The 16086-nt window shown below is 37.5% G+C and overlaps 1 protein-coding gene across 3 annotated transcripts in view; it reads left to right on the plus strand.

Annotated features, from left to right (window-relative positions):
- Positions 1-16086, plus strand: part of ANKLE2 (ankyrin repeat and LEM domain containing 2) — a 28144-nt gene that overhangs the window by 3265 nt on the left and 8793 nt on the right. For all 3 annotated transcript variants that reach the window (XM_061603203.1, XM_061603201.1, XM_061603202.1), the window contains exons 2-9: positions 4959-5405; positions 8302-8496; positions 8834-9027; positions 10463-10651; positions 12020-12142; positions 12380-12446; positions 12783-12964; positions 14757-14863. In XM_061603203.1, the coding sequence (XP_061459187.1) occupies positions 4970-5405; positions 8302-8496; positions 8834-9027; positions 10463-10651; positions 12020-12142; positions 12380-12446; positions 12783-12964; positions 14757-14863 (1493 nt within the window). In that variant the 5' untranslated portion in view covers positions 4959-4969. The remainder of the gene's footprint in view (positions 1-4958; positions 5406-8301; positions 8497-8833; positions 9028-10462; positions 10652-12019; positions 12143-12379; positions 12447-12782; positions 12965-14756; positions 14864-16086) is intronic.

Here is a 16086-nt window from a genome sequence, read left to right on the forward strand (position 1 = left end):
GGTTCCTATACTGTGCTCCGTGGGACCACCAGGGATCTGCATGGTTCGCAGTATGTCTGCGAAGAACATTACAATTTTTATTATTTGGAACTCTATATGGAATTCAAATTGTAATACAGTAAAATACAATATATAAGAAATAAAAGAAACAATAAAAATACAATTACAAATCATACAGCATCTAGTACAGTGCATTACAATTGCTAAAACAGCGAGAAAATCATTATGGTCTGTCAAGAACCTCAGCAATTTTCAAGTGGTCTACAGGGGGAAGTTTGGGAACCACCTCCTTATAGTGCTGCCAAAAAGGAGGTTAAATGTGCAGGGGCATTTGACCATGCATATCCTACGCTCACCCTGCTGATGGCACTGAGAATTCAGAACTCGTTGAAGAGTGAGAGAGATAGAATAGAGAGAAGAGGAATATCCTCCTCATTCTGATCTAACAACTTGAAATCTCAAACTGTTTGGAGTTTCCCTCACTAAATTAGATGGGCATGTATAACTTGTTTTATAACAGCATGTATTCTTATCTTGATGTTCCATTTGATTTCTTTTTTTTCCAATCAAAATTGGTTTTTCGATGTTCCATTTGAATCTGACGTTCCATTTGACTTGCAGATATACATAGCGTAGTATATTTTAGGCACTTTTATAAATAAGCATTAATGATTCTTCCCCAAAATTGATGTTCGTTGATATGTAAAGAAGCCTGTAGTTATAAGCACACCTCTGTTAATACATCAGAACTGTCTCTACAAGCCTGCCTACTCCTGGAAACTTTGTGGAGAAATTGCGTACTCATTAAGGCAGTTATTAAGATAAATTCTAACTACCAGCACCGAGTTGCAATTTGGGAGTCTTTTCTATTGTACATGGAGCTCTTATTGTATCAGAGAATGACATGACTACATTCATGAAAACCTTGCTATGTAAACTGGGTGATCACAACATTATGAGAACCAGAAATGTTAGCTTAGATCTGAGCCTTCTCCTTTTTACCATATTTTTTCCCTGTGCATTGTAAAAAGTTTTTTTTTCTTGTATGGGGTATGCCATTTACCCTGTTTCAGTCAAATGCTGTCTTTAATTGACTCTCCCATAATACTTTATACTATTATAAAGGTGGCTATCTGCCAGATAGGCGACACACAAATTAAATATTATTATTATTATTATTATTATAGGGTCGCCATAAGTCGTAATCGACTTGAAGGCATATAACAACAAAGTGGGTGGCAAGTGAACAAAAGGCTCTTTTTAGCTCTCCCCCCCCCCCCGGAATACTTTCCCTAGGGGATTTGCCTGGCACTGAATCTTGAGATTTGCTAAAGCCTTTTTGCTTTTATTACATTGATGCTTATGAAACATTTTTACCACATTTTCTGCTGTTTTGCTTCTGTTTGAAATTTCATAAGGTTGTTTGAATTCGTTTAATTGTAAGCTCCACCAGAAGTTCATGGAAGCAAGGGTAGGGTGTTAAATTTGTTGCACACATATAGCCACTGTGCTTGCAGATTGGGGCAAGGCATCCTAGGGCACACTCAGGGTCATGTAAGGTGGCAGCCAGGCCTGTTGGACTTCAACATTGCCCAGAATGCAATGCTTGGAAATTCCCCGTGGCTTTGAATTTTTGAGGAAAGTTATCTGTCATGGAAGAAAGTCTACTGTGTGATTTTCCTCTCATCAGTGATAAACTTACAAGGATCCCAAGAGTTCCTCAAAATACATGTTGAGAGAATGACTGTTCTAAGATTATCCTATAAACACAACTTTTCTCTTGCCTTTCAAACTGTCTCACTGTCTTAGGCACTTCTTATCTCTAATCCACAGGGCTTTGATATGTCATAATAGCCAAGATTTTAGTTACTTTACTCTTTCAAGAACATTTTTAGACACTATTAGGAAACACTAAGTAAAAGTTGAACTTGCTTCTTGAAAGTTCCCAGAAACAATCTTATGCCAGGAGATCCAGTATACTTTGAATTTTAATATGTAACTAATCTGCTTGAAATTATTAACTGTGTTGAGAATGTGGGCGGTAAGTTTGTTGTGTCCTAAAAACGGGGGCAATAGGTTAAATTGTTGAGTATATTTGGTGTTCTTATTCCACTGAAATGTTTTATTTTTTCCATCTATTTAAAATCTTCTGTTCCAGTTTTCCTTTTATGGTCGAATTCTTGCATCTGATTCATTCTCATTTTAAACAGGGAAGCAGAAGTGGATCTAAAGTTTCCTTCCAGATGCTTAATGACTAAGAACTGAAATGGCACTCTGTATTCATGCTGCTAACACTAGTTGCTGTGCTAAGCTGGAAAGGGATTGGGGACATCAGTTATTGAGCTTGTCCAGTTTACTGTTTCATATAGCAGATAGAGGAAATTTGGTGTGTTAACTTGCTGCAGTGTGCATGTAAAATGAATCCTTTTGCTTTTCTCAGAAAGAGACTTTTCTTTGTGTCCAAATAGCTGAGTTCCTTCTTCAATACGTTAACATTTACTTAACAAATGCCTTGGGTTTTCTTGGTAGCTCAGATGCAGTCTTGACATTTGTTTAGGGAATATGGTTAAAGAAGTGTAGAAAGTGAACTTTCCCCCTTAGTTATGATTGCCTTGAAATAAAAATGTTTATACAGACTTGATCCCAAAGTGTCTTGTGTGTTGCCAAGAGGGTAACTTTTTTGGGCTCGAATCTTAAATCCACTTGCTTCCATGGAAGCATTCATATGACTGCATGGTTGTGCCTTTTATTTTTGAAGATAAGTTTTCTAAGAAGCTCTTGCTGAATCATAGATTTGAATTTTGTAGCTCATTCATAGAAGCTGTGTCAGAAAATACTTGAAATATGTAAATATTACTACTTAAAATATTTCACAGTATAATTTGAAATTATTAGAAAATACCACAAAAATGGGCAAGGGGTGCTAAACTTGGAACTAGTCCCATTAATACTGGGTTTTTCATCTTAGTGCTGTACTAAATTACTGTTAATCAGATGTTGGCCTTGTGATTAATTAATATTTCTAAACTTGAGAGCATACAATTTTAACATTACATATCGTGTTTAAATTTAGTTGTGCTGTGCAGATCTTCTTTCATACCCAGTATGTGATTAAAATTGATGTGTTTCAAAGTCATTTTCGTAATCTGAATCTTTGCACTCAGAATAGAATTACTAGTGCTTTGGCATGCTGAAAAATAATTATATTTATGGGTGCACTGTGTAGTCTTTGAGCCATATCTTTACTTACAGTCATATCACTGAGAGTATGAGATGACTGTAACTAGAGATGAGATATTAAGTGTAACTGAGTTGCATTCGTGGAGTAAGGGAGTGGTGCTCAGCAATTGATTTTGCATTCATGACTTTTATAAATCTGTTCAGAAAGATTGCTGATCTTAGAGGTTGAACTTTGTTTTGAATTTCTGGATTTATTGTTAAACTTCTTTTGTTGTATATGCATCTCTGATATGGTAACCCTTGCTCACTTCAGCACTCAGCCCATTAAAATAAGATTAATCATTTTGGTGATGGAGGTTGAAACTTGAAAATGCAGATGTTCTGGTCCTTATAGTAAAATGGTATGTGTGAATGTGATTTTCATGAAGAAAACACAAGTTACGACCAGAAGCAATTGCATGCAATAGCTCCCCATCACATAATATTTTTGTGACTTCTAATAGATAAATAAGCATGAATTGGTTCCCAGTAAGGAACTGTATTAAGTTATGCGTCTTGGCAACTGGTGCAGTTTTTTTTTTTACTTCATGACTTATAGATGACAAAAAATATTCTGAAGAATTGCTTTTAGCAATGCTTGTCTTCATGCCTGGCCTTATTAAGATACTTGAGCCGTCATATGGAGTCCCTATGCCAAGTGTAGGGAACCCTTGGTGCTCCAGATGTTGCTGAACTAGAACTCCCAATAGCCCCAGCAAGCATAGCCAATAGCCAGGGATGATGCGAGGTGTAGTTCAACAACTTCTGGAGGATCAAAGGTTCTCCACGCCTGATCTATACCATTTGTGCATGCCTAGGGGTTTTGCAAAAATGAGCCAAATTCCCAAAACAGTACAAGAGAGTGATGGAGTGGTTAAAATTCTTCCCTTGCACTTCTAGTTTGTGCATGTCTGGATCCGCCTAGTAGGTGGCTTATCAATCCCTCTCTTCCCAGTCAATACAACAAATGCATGCCCCCATTTCAGCTGAGAGTGACAAGTGGGCTGCTTTTAGGAGGAAGGACGGGATATAAATTTAATAAATAAATAAATGTTAGTAAGTTCTTGGAGACTTTGGTTTTCTGTGGACCATTTCTTTTCTTCCTTCTTTTTTTGGAAGTTTACTGCTGCATTTCAATCCAATATTTACATGGCAGCTTACAATAAATATTTAATCCAAACATTACAACCACTGTTATCAGATATAAACAGCAAGACCCTAGTAAACTCCAGAAGCAGTGAAAAAAAGAGAGCAATAAAATAAGACTACTTTTAAGTTAAAGCCTGGACAATTTTTTTTTTTTTAAAGGAACATTTTAACCTGGAGCCTGAAGCTAGTCAAAGTGAGTGCCAGGCAAAGCAACCCAGGGAAGAGGATTCAAGAATCAGGGCACTGGGCTCCTCTGAGGAAGATTTTAATGAGTAAACAGTTTCAAAAGCAAGCAGGTGATCTTCCTTTAGAGACTTAAGCTGCTATCCAATACACACTGAACTGAGCGTAAGTCTCATTGAGCCCAGTGGAGCTTACTTCTGAGTAGATATGGATTTTAGCCTTAAAAGCTTATGATGGGATCAAACAGCCCAAATCATCCCTTCACTTTTCACCTGCGTGTTCTAGGATAAAAGTAAACTGACTTTTTAAGAGAAATTACTCTTCAATATTGAACCCTCAAAACTAAAATGTGTTGAATTGTCCCTAGTATAGATGATTCACTTGGATTTTTTTTTCTTCCTCTCCAGGGACGGTAACAATGGATGACATATTATCACGATTAAAACAGCTAACCCCCGATGAGCTCAGAGAAGAAATTGTTAAAGCTGGACAGAAGTGTGGGCCTCTTACACTAACCACCAGATCAATTTTTGAAAAAAGATTGGCCCAGGCATTATTGCAACAGCAAGGAGAATTAGAGACAGAAACATCTCTTTTGAATGGTGTACTTGGGACTGCAGCAGCTGATGCTAGCCAACTGCAAGTAAAGAAACCTTCAAGGAATCAAAATGATCATGTAGGCTCCTCTGAGGATGGTGATTTTGGGTACAGTATGGGCTTGAACCCACCAGAAGAAGAAGCTCTAATGCAGAAGACAGATGTTGACTCTCCGATAAGTTCTCAGACACCATCTAAGGAGCCTCTGCTATACTATGGTGTATGTCCGGTTTACGATGATATATTGGCAAGAAATGGTAATTTATTTTCATTTCTGGCAATGTAGTGCAGTTATAGGTCATGTTAAGCAGGTATACTTTGCATGGGGAGAAAGTGCGAGCTGAGGAACTTGTATGTTTAGTAATTATAGTTAGTTTATTTAACAGGGTCTTTATTTCCCACCCTTTCATAAAATGTCCAGGATGACTAACATTTAAATCCAATAAAACAATACTAACCACAAAAATGCAAAAGAACCACCAAATTATATGTTCTTTCATATGGCCTTTTCTTGTATTTCCAGGTTTGGTTTGGAGACAATGTGCAATATTGGTATATAAGAGTTTACTGGTAACCTACAAATAAGCATTCTATTTGGAACAAAATTTAAACGAAATTCTTATAATTAAGTAGTTTTCAATAGGGACTGCAAACTTGAACTATAAAATCTAATGTTCTCTCCCTGAGGAAGTGTCCTTTTGTGAAACATAATCCCTTGACAACCAAGGATGGCATAACAGCGCTTCAGACACTCAGAATATTTTGAGACTGATTGCAATCCTACCTCTGCTTCATGTGGCATTAGATTTGAGATTTAGAACAGTAAGGCTATTTATGTAGTCAATGCTAGAATACACAAATACAATTTTTTTGAAAGCTGCAAGAATGCCAGAAGCATACAAATCTCTGAACTTTATCAAAGAATTAGCCTAGTTTGTCTTGGTTAATTTTTGACTGTTGTAGCAGAGGAGGCTCTGAAGGGGGGTCCTTTGGTAAACTGTTTCTTCCTGATTTCTTATACTCCTTTGATTCATCATGTAATTTACTCTTGTCCACATATTCCCATTTTAACTTTCATACTGAACTGGTGGGTAACGTTTACTCATAGGTGAAATGGTATTAAGACATCTTCCTTGTCTGATTGTATCCTTGTGGAAAGCAAACACGGGTAATCTTAGGTTGTCTTTGTTCACAAAGTGGTTTCTCTGGAAGAGTTGCTGGTGCTTCCTTAGCCTTAGTTGTATGGGAGAGCCAGCTAGACCAATGGTGTTCAGAGTGGGTGCATGTACAAATAGTAATCCTTTATTTGTTGTTTATCCCTCCTGGTGTTTTTCTTGGGCCAGGGAATGGCCAGTTTATTCCACCCTTTCGTGTTACCCAAGCGCTGATAACACAAACAGGTTTTGCTTCTTCCATTAGAGTTACTTTAAGCATTTAGTGGGCATTTTGGGCCTTATTAATTTATTTATATTAATTTATTTATATATTTATTTATTGCACTTGTATACCGCCCCATAGCTGAAGCTCTCTGGGCGGTTTACAGCAATCAAAAACTTTAAAACAAATACACAATTTAAAAACATATTTTAAAAACAATTTAAAACACAATTTTAAAATTCAAAACAATATAAAAACAATTTAAAAACACATGCTAAAATGCCTGGGAGAAGAGGAAAGTCTTGACCTGGTGCCGAAAAGATAACAGTGTTGGCGCCAGGCACACCTCGTCAGCAAAATCATTCCATAATCTGGGGGCCACCACTGAGAAGGCCCTCTCCCTTGTTGCCACCCTCCGAGCTTCCCTTGGAGTAGGCACCCGGAGGAGGGCCTTTGATCTTGAACGTAGTACTTATTCCTTTAATGTACCTGTAGTAAGGATAGGTAGGCAAAATAGCTTATTTTGTAATGTTTAAGCATCCTTGAACTAAAATAGCTTAAGTGAAAGTAGTAGCTGCAAAAACTACAAGCAACAGGATGCATCTTATTTTCATGCACGTTCTTTTTTTCCTATCTAAAGCATGCCTAGTTTCAGGATGCTAGAACTGGTTGAGAATAAATGTTTGCAGAAGGTAGACCTTCTAGTATTGAGGTAATAAATATTCAGCATAAAAATGGAACGGTTAATTTTTCACGGATTATTACTACTTGAGAGGGTACACTGCCTTTGAGCTTAAAACTTCTTGCACTAAATGGATTCTTGTTTTATTAACTATGCAATATATGTTTAATGGAGGGCCCTCTTTTCTCCTTAGTGTAAATTGGAATATGTTTGAGAATTCATAAGGAGCTAGAGTACTCAGGGTGTTTGACATAAACTTCCTGATCCATCAAAACTAAGGCTTTGGTCCATTAGGCCAGAGAAATGGCCATTAAGGGAAACCATATTTCCTGTGAATGATCTTGCATGCTCCCTTGTGTTGCAGTAAGGATATCAGAAGCTTCTGCTTCTGCTGCTGAACTAACAATAGTCCCCTGTTACATCCAGACTTGGGATACTGTCATTTGTTACGACAAGCTAGGATCAAACCATAGTTTCAAATTCTGAGTTGTTCTGAACCACAGTTCCCTGAGTTCAGATATAATGGGGAACTAAGGTTACTGCCAAAACAGAGGTGGATGCTTCCAATGTCCTCTCAGCTGTAGGAGGAGGGAGAATGTGCGAGTTTGTTCTCTTAGCAGGAAACCAAGCCTTAGCCTATGAGAAATGTGTTCAAGAAAGGTTTTTGACAGTGTCACAATGAAATAGTTTGGTAGGGAATTCTTCAAAGGCTTGTCCCTTGCCACAGTATGCGTGTTTGCTTGCTGATGAAAAAGGATTTAAGGTTGCATCACAATATTGATAGAAATTATTTGTAATAAGAACATAAGCCAGGTTTTTGGCAGTAAAGCAGTTCTCTGCAGCTCTTATCACTGTTGCTCTCTTCATGTGTAAGATCCTGAAAAATTTACAAATTTCTACAAATTTGTTATCATAAAAGTATAAAAAACTGAGCCTTTCATCTGAAAATAAAATTAACCAATTTGAACTGTTTTGAGCATTTTCTGCTGCAAACTACCACAGATAAGACACAGATAGGCCAGATTTGTTGAACTCATGTGGCCTTGACAACTGTAGGCACTGAAATAAGTTAATTTGATTTATTTCTGTTCCAGAGAGGGTGCATGTATATGAGGATAAAAAGGAAGCATTGCAAGCTGTTAAAATGATAAAAGGTTCACGATTTAAAGCATTCCCAAATAGAGAAGATGCTGAGAAATTTGCCAGAGGTATATGTGACTATTTCCCATCTCCAAACAAGTCCTCCTTATCTTTGTCTCCTGGGAAAGTTTGTTCAGTGTTCAATAGAGGTAAGTAGAGGCTTTTCAACGTGCTCCAATTCTTTAATTAAGTGGTTTTCAGATTGGGGCTATAGTAGTTCATACTTAAATCTGTCAGTGGTATTGTTTTTCTGCTGTTAGACAATAGTTCTGAGAACTTCATTATGCTAGGGATCGTGTGAATTCCTAAACAGGAGGAATATTCTTAAGTATTCTTGATTTTAAATTAATGCTGAAGTATCTGTTCTAAACTTTGCTGTCTAGAAGTTCTGAACAGTAGATATACAGAGTTTGCATGTAAAAGAACCTGACAGAAACTTTTATGAGCGAGGATCACAGTAGGTAAAATACTATTTCATTTTGATAGATGGTTTATGCTCTCCTGAGATGGAAACAGTTAGTAAAGAGAGAGCCAACAGTTATAAAAGTCCTCGTACACAGGATCTTACTGCCAAGCTTCGGAAAGCGATTGAGAAAGGAGATGAAACGGCATTCTTAGAACTTATCTGGAGTAATCCTCGCTATCTCATTGGCTCTGGAGATAACCCAACAATTGTACAGGTATGGGAATGGTTTGGCATTTGCCCAAATGTAGTTTGAACTAAACCCTTTTTCCAATTCACTAACCAAGAGAAATATCCAGAAAATTCAACTACAGCAGGGATAGGCATAGTATTCATTCCAGAGTATTTTTTGTGCAGCTTCTGGAGGCTTTCTGTCATGCTGAAATATCTTGGGCTTCACTTTAAAACACACACACACACCCTAATATTATGAGTGGTGGTATAGCTTGAAAATGAGATCAGTAAAAAGAAATCTAAACTCACTGACTGTTTTTGGCAAGTCTGTAACCAAGGGATGGCTAATTTCTGTGACCATGAGAGCTACATCACTACCTTCCATCCCCTCCAGGTGCCACATGCCAAAAAGTGTGTGTAGCCACCCTATAACTGGCATGTGCGTGCAGCCCCCCCATCACATACACAATACAGCATCGTCCCAAATGCACAGACACACGAGATGTAGATCTTCCCTCAATTTGTTCATGAGAGACAATATCATGGCACATGTTGTTAATAGGATCTGCAGCAAAACACTAGAAATCACCTCAGCTCCTTTTACAGTGGTGCAAATCCTGGCATCACGGGTTTTACCTATTACTTATTTCTATTATTTATTCATTTATTTGCATTTTTAGCCCACTCTTCAGCCAAAAAAGACTGTGAAATGTCACTGAAATGTCAGTGATAAGGCAAGACTCTAACTTTTAGTTTGACCCAGCCATGTTCTCCATACTGTTTGAAGATGGTTTACTATTTTTCTGTATTTTATTTAATATATGCTTGTAAGTCTTAAAACATACAGCACTGTGGTATTTGATGTGTTGAGTCATATAGAAATTCCTACAAATATATTAATTAATTAAAAGATATAACGCAAAAAGAAAAGGGATTGGGAGGGAGGACTTAATGTGTTCAGTCCAAAATTGTTTTCCGTAAAATTAATGGTTTATTTTTGTCTCTGTGTATAGGACAAACTTTTTTTTCATTCAACAAAGATTCAACATTCTGATAAAAAAGCAGCAGTCCATTTAAAGTGTGTTCTGTTTGTTTCATATAGCTTTGCTTCCCCCCCCCCCATGCTTGAGCTGTAGAAGCTGAACGCACAAGCTCAAAGGGGGTAGTTTGCAATCCAGTAGCAACAGTGCTACTCCTAACTGTGAGAGGAGTTTGACCAGATTGTTGTATCCTAAAGCATTCCATTTTTGTTTCCATGACACAGTGTTCGAAATACTTAGATTTCCCCTCTGATACCTAACACTATCAGCTTGCAAGTTGCCGGCTTAGACTGAAGGCTTTATAATGTTCTGTTTGCGTATCCTGACTTTCCCCCCCTTGTAATATCTGAAAAGACTTCAGCAGTAAGGGTATTCCGGTTTGGCAAATGTGAGCCAATCATTCAGATTTCATGTTTGGTGAATGTGTGTCTTTTTTAGGAAGGCTGTAGATACAATGTCATGCATGTTGCAGCTAAGGAGAACCAGCCTGGTGTCTGCCGGCTGTTGTTGGACACTTTGGAAAATCCTGAATTTATGCGGTTGATGTATCCTGATGATGACAACATAATGTTGCAGAAACGCATTGGATACATTGTTGACCTTTATCTTAACACGCCAGATAAAGTGGTGAGTTTTCAGTGTCTCATTTACCTTTTTTGTTATGAATGGTGAAATAGCCTATTACTTTCACTGAAGTACATACGGGAATGGATCCAGACTACCATTGGAATCCTATACATCTCTATTGAGAATTTAGCCCCATTGAGTTCAATGGGACATACCTCCAGGTAAGTGAATACTAGATTGCAGCGTAAGTTGGTGGTACTCGGGTCCCACTGAATCAATGTGAAGTTAGTCATGACTTAATTTGTCTCATTGAGACCTTAGTGCAACTAATTTAGACTGGATCCAACCCAGTGTATTCTAACAGTAGACTGCTATTCTGAATATACTTAATTAGAAGCATATTTATTAAAACCAGTGTGTCTTATTGCCGTATTAGCAGTTGCAGCAGCAGCAGTAATCTCTAAGTACTGGGAAGTGGCCATTATACATCATTTCCTCTCCCCCCCCCACCTCCAGCAGTCACCACTGCTTTTAACAACCTTTTTAAAAAAAATTATTGCTGTTGAACCCTCTTGGAAGCCTGTTGTCAAGCAAGATAGAAGGTTTTTGTAAATATAAATATTTTTAGGATCGGGGTAGAGTGGGGCTTGGACAATATGACAAGCCACAGCATGTGGTTTGTTACTTGCAGTGCATCCAGGAGCCAGGTAGGAGTGAGGCAGAGAGTTTTGAGCAGCCTGCTCCAACTCGTTGTACGTTCATTGTATGCTAATACAACCTCAATCTATTTTTCAACCTAATGAGTTATCAAACCACAGATTTTTTTAAAAACCAAAATACACATTCCAATATCTAAGAAATATATAGAACAAAATATTAACTCAATAGCAGAGGAACTAATGCAAACCAGATTAAACCCCATCACACTGCCTAAAAAGAAAAGTCTTAATAGTTCATCTGGATGGGACAAGCTGTTGAATCTGATGGATCTGAAGAAATAATAAATTGCAGAACTGTGAGAGGGCAATAGAGAATGCTGTAATGGTTGATGTCATTGTAGCCTGTGATAGAGGCAGCACCTACAGAAGAGATTCATTACTGGATCTCAGTGAACATTGGAGTAGGTGCTTCCTCTGGTGTCCTGGCCCCAGGCAGTTTGAGGCTTTAAAATTAAGAATCAGCACTTTGAAATTGACCTAGGAATTGGACAACCAGTGGAGGTCCTGCAGTATTGGTGTTAATATTTATGTGTATCCAAATTGTAATTATTTTTATTAACACACACATATCCCTTCAAATATCTAAAGTGAGCTTCAAAAAGATCTTGTTCACCCATTACAAATGAACAGGCTTTTCCAAGTGCACATTTATCTTTAGGTGGAAACAAGGCTCAAGAATATGAAATCATTACTATTTTTCTTTTTATAGGGATTTGATACACCACTGCATTTTGCTTGCAAATTTGGAAACCCAGATGTGGTTAGTGTGCTTGCTTCACACCCATATATTGTAAAGAACCCAAGGAACAAGTATAATCAAACTCCAGCAGAAGTAAGTTGTCCTTACAACACATTCTGTCTAACTTGATTTCATCTAAAAAGGATGGTCCTTTACCTTGGTGCCCTCTCAAATCATTTGTAGCTTGTATTGACTTGATAAAGCTATGATAATTAAGTTATGAGTTAAACCTATAATTCTTGGGATGGAAGCCTGTTCCAAATACATAGATAATACAAAATGTGAGACTTCTGTATTCTTTAACTAATGCCTCTATGCTTTTTCTAACAGGTAGTTTGTGAAAGAAACAAAAATAAATCTGCGGATCTGAAAGAGAAAATCAGGGAATATTTGGAAGGTTTGTATTTAGGACATTCAAATTTAATATTGGTTGTCTTTGAAGTTCTGCAGTAGAAATGCCTTATTCTTTAATTTAATTTTCCTTTAATTTCTTTTTATTGGATGATAATGCCATGAGCAAATGGCATGGTTTATTTTGGATAACTGGGGCATAAAATATAATTGATAGGGTGTTTGAAGTAAGAAGTGAATGACCCAATATCAAACTAACCATGTTTATGCAGTGAGTGGTTTTTTTTGTTTGGAATTTGGAAGCACAGGCATGGTTAATATTTAACAGCATGTTAAGTGTTCCTATAATCTTAACACCAATTTCAATTATTACTGAATTTAGGTCAGTGTTATGTGCCACTCTTCAGAGCAGAAGACAATGCATCACCACCTGTGATTGGAGCACCTTGGTCACCTGATCAGATGGATGATAGTCCACATGCTTCTTTACCCAGATATTTTGGCAGCCCCAAAGATCCTGTATTAACCATGAGGGCTTATGCAGGCCCAATGAGCCCTTCTAAGGTAATAGAAACCAATAAATTATTTGGTCCCGTTCTTCCCTTTTGATATTACTTGGGACCTATCAACAATCCTGTGTTGATAACCTGCATGGGTTAAACCAGGTACATTCATAAATTCAGTGTAGGAGTGCAAAAGTGCTTTGTAACTAGCTAGGGTGTTGGGATCAGGTTCATTCTACACGTTTGGGAACCCAGCTGAGATTAGCGTGCTTGCTTCACACCCAGGTATTGTAAAGGCGTCTGTAACATACAAATCCCTCCCATCCTCTCTGTGGGTTTCACATTATCTGTGAGGCTTCTCAATCTGGACTAAAACCAGCTTTGATGAAAATTGAGAATTCATTGTGAATATGTGAGCATACCTGGATTAATTTGAACTTGTATTGATGATGTTCATGTTCAGCAAAGCAGGTTAGGGGGCAGTGTGGTAAATTCATGTGCATGGATCAGGAATCTGCATGTGAATCCATTCCCAAAATCCTGGTTAGTTGCACATCTGTGTTTGAAAATCCAGATTAAAACTGTGTTCTCAGATTGAGTTTTGGCAGTGCACTGATTTTACTTTAACATGGTTGGCAACTGTCAAATAACACAGGAAGTTTGATGTGGGAGAGTGTGTGCAGGTTGTAGAGGCAGTGCAGTCTTGCCGCCCTTCTGGTTATAGATTTGTTTATGCATATCTTAAAGTGCATCAGAACTTTTTTTATGAAGGACTAAATTTCTAACATGGCATTCAGAGTACTCTTTGCAACTATCAAAACAATCATTCCCTAGAGCCCTCCATTTGATCTATGTAACCAAGCACCTTACTGGCTTGCAGAGGATTTAATTGCTCTTCAGTGTCATAGTGTAACTGCACACAAAAAAGACAGTTCATGAAAAATAATTGCTGACTTCAGATGCTAGCTGTGGAAAAAGCTGGAATGAATTAACCTTATTTTTTATTTCAAGCTAAAGGATAAATGACAATTTTATTTATTTTGTTGGGGCATTTATATCCTCACCTTCTAGTGTAAATATACAATTTAGGCTCATAACATGTACAATTGCAATTTCATTTGAAAACAAAACTAAAGTTACAAAAAAGAGATGTTTGGTGGAGAGTGTAATGTCTATATTGGTTGAAGAAACAACAACCCAGTTTTATGCTCTGATTTCTCAGTATAAAATACGTGTTTACTTCTGAAATCAGTTTGTTTACTTGGTGTTGCAGAGGTCTGATAAGAAATGTAAGATTCTGTAGTGTTTAAAAGTTGATATAAAGAATAAATGCTCCTTTTGAATATAATTTAATGAGACTTCCATAACAGAGAGAGTAACACCAATAATATTGTCTCGTTAAAATAGACTCAGTCTTTAGTGAAGATCCATATATCCTTAGTCCTGGTGAAGATCCATTATGTCCTCCTCAAAAGCAAAATAAAAGCAGCTTTAAGTTGGTCAAATAAATAAAACAGATGTTATGCTGGCTTTGTGTAATTGTTCTAATAGAGTCAATTAAAACGAAGAAAGGGAAGTTGCACTTCTGAAATCCTGTGTTGATAAAGTAATCCCCAGGACAGCACCACTGTTGGAAATAGCTACAGTGTGGACTTTACCCATGTAGCCCAAGGCTTCTGATACTAGTTTTGGTTTTAAGGTGAACATCAAAAATGGTCCTAAGCCCACTAGAGGTGTGTATGAAAGCTAAATGGTTCTGGAGGTTTAGGAAGATACTAATTTAAAATTGTTAGGAAGAGAGAAGATTTGTATGTTCTAAAATTATAACATTGAATACGTTTTTCCCTTTAAAGGCAGAAGACTTTCACAGGATTTGGAAGACTCCTCCTCGAGAGAGAGCTGGATTTTTTAACAATCTTAGAAAATCTGATCTGGAAAGAGGGGTTGAAAGAGTTGGAAGGTATTTCAGACTCAATGCATGAAACAATATAGCAGCAGGCAGAAAACGTATTTCATTTGTAGTAAATGACAAACTTGCAGATTGCTAAGGATAAATTGGGAGGCTTAGGTGGTTACTGAGGAAGCTTCCAGCTTCTCTTGCGCTCTCTCTGTGTTTTGGGATAGGAAGCAGAAGAGAGAGTGTCAGTCTCTTCCAGTGAGGTGATACTGTGCTCTGTTAACTTAATTGATAATACAGGGAGTATTAATGTGAGCATTTCTTTTATATAAGCTTTTTAAAGAGTTCATTCTGAAAGATGACAAAGCATACTCTGGGTCTGTGTAAAGGGAAACGTGCTTGATCAAACTCCTCTTTCATCTTAAAATGCATTTAAGACCACTCAGTGAGGATCATTTGATGATTACCTGCATACTTACTTTCAAGGGTCTTGGGCCTCTGTAATCTTCATTAGTTTGTTGCTTTCCATGCTTTCTGTCATTCCATCCTCTTTGATTGTACCTCCATGACAACTTTATCCTTGGCAGCTACTCATCTCTCTCACTCCTTTAGGGTCCAGAATGTTTCAAAAAATAAAACTCCTATGTCCACCCTTTGCTGAAATTGTTGGCCCGTATTCTGATCCCCACAGTTATCCAGGATTGTGAAAACACCATGCTTAAACTTAAACTAGTGTGCCAATAAAAGCTAAATTCTGCAACCATGTGCAGAATGAACTATGAACCAAGAATCTTGAGATTCTCAGAATGTTACATTCTGCACCATAATATTTAATTCTTTCTGTGCTTGCACAGTGTTCAACCTACTCCATTGAAATCTCTTCCTCGTTTGTTTCTTCTGTCTTAAGTGCAGAAATTACTGTGCCAATTTTTTTGTCCCAGCTCCATGCTTTCAACATAAGTGTCATGCTTCTAGTCTACCCACAATTAAGGTGCTTTCTTTAATCCCCTTCCTGCTCTTCCTTCACTTGCAGGTTCATGCTTTCTGCCATATTGGAATTCTTCCCCCCCCCCCATTTTTCAAGACCTCATTTTCTCTACAGCCGCTTTTCTGGAACCACCATTTCCTCTTCTCATTTGCATTTTCACTGCCATCTGACCCTGTTTGCATGATCTGTGTTTTGTAAGTGGCAATATTGTGTTACAGAAGCAATAGCAATGCTAGCAAGCATGACAGTGCAATGCATACATCTATATATTCTCTAGCTCGGTCTTTAAATATATTTG

The sequence above is a fragment of the Rhineura floridana genome, chromosome 19 (genome assembly GCF_030035675.1).
Source record: "Rhineura floridana isolate rRhiFlo1 chromosome 19, rRhiFlo1.hap2, whole genome shotgun sequence".
NCBI classification, from domain to species: Eukaryota; Metazoa; Chordata; class Lepidosauria; order Squamata; family Rhineuridae; genus Rhineura; species Rhineura floridana.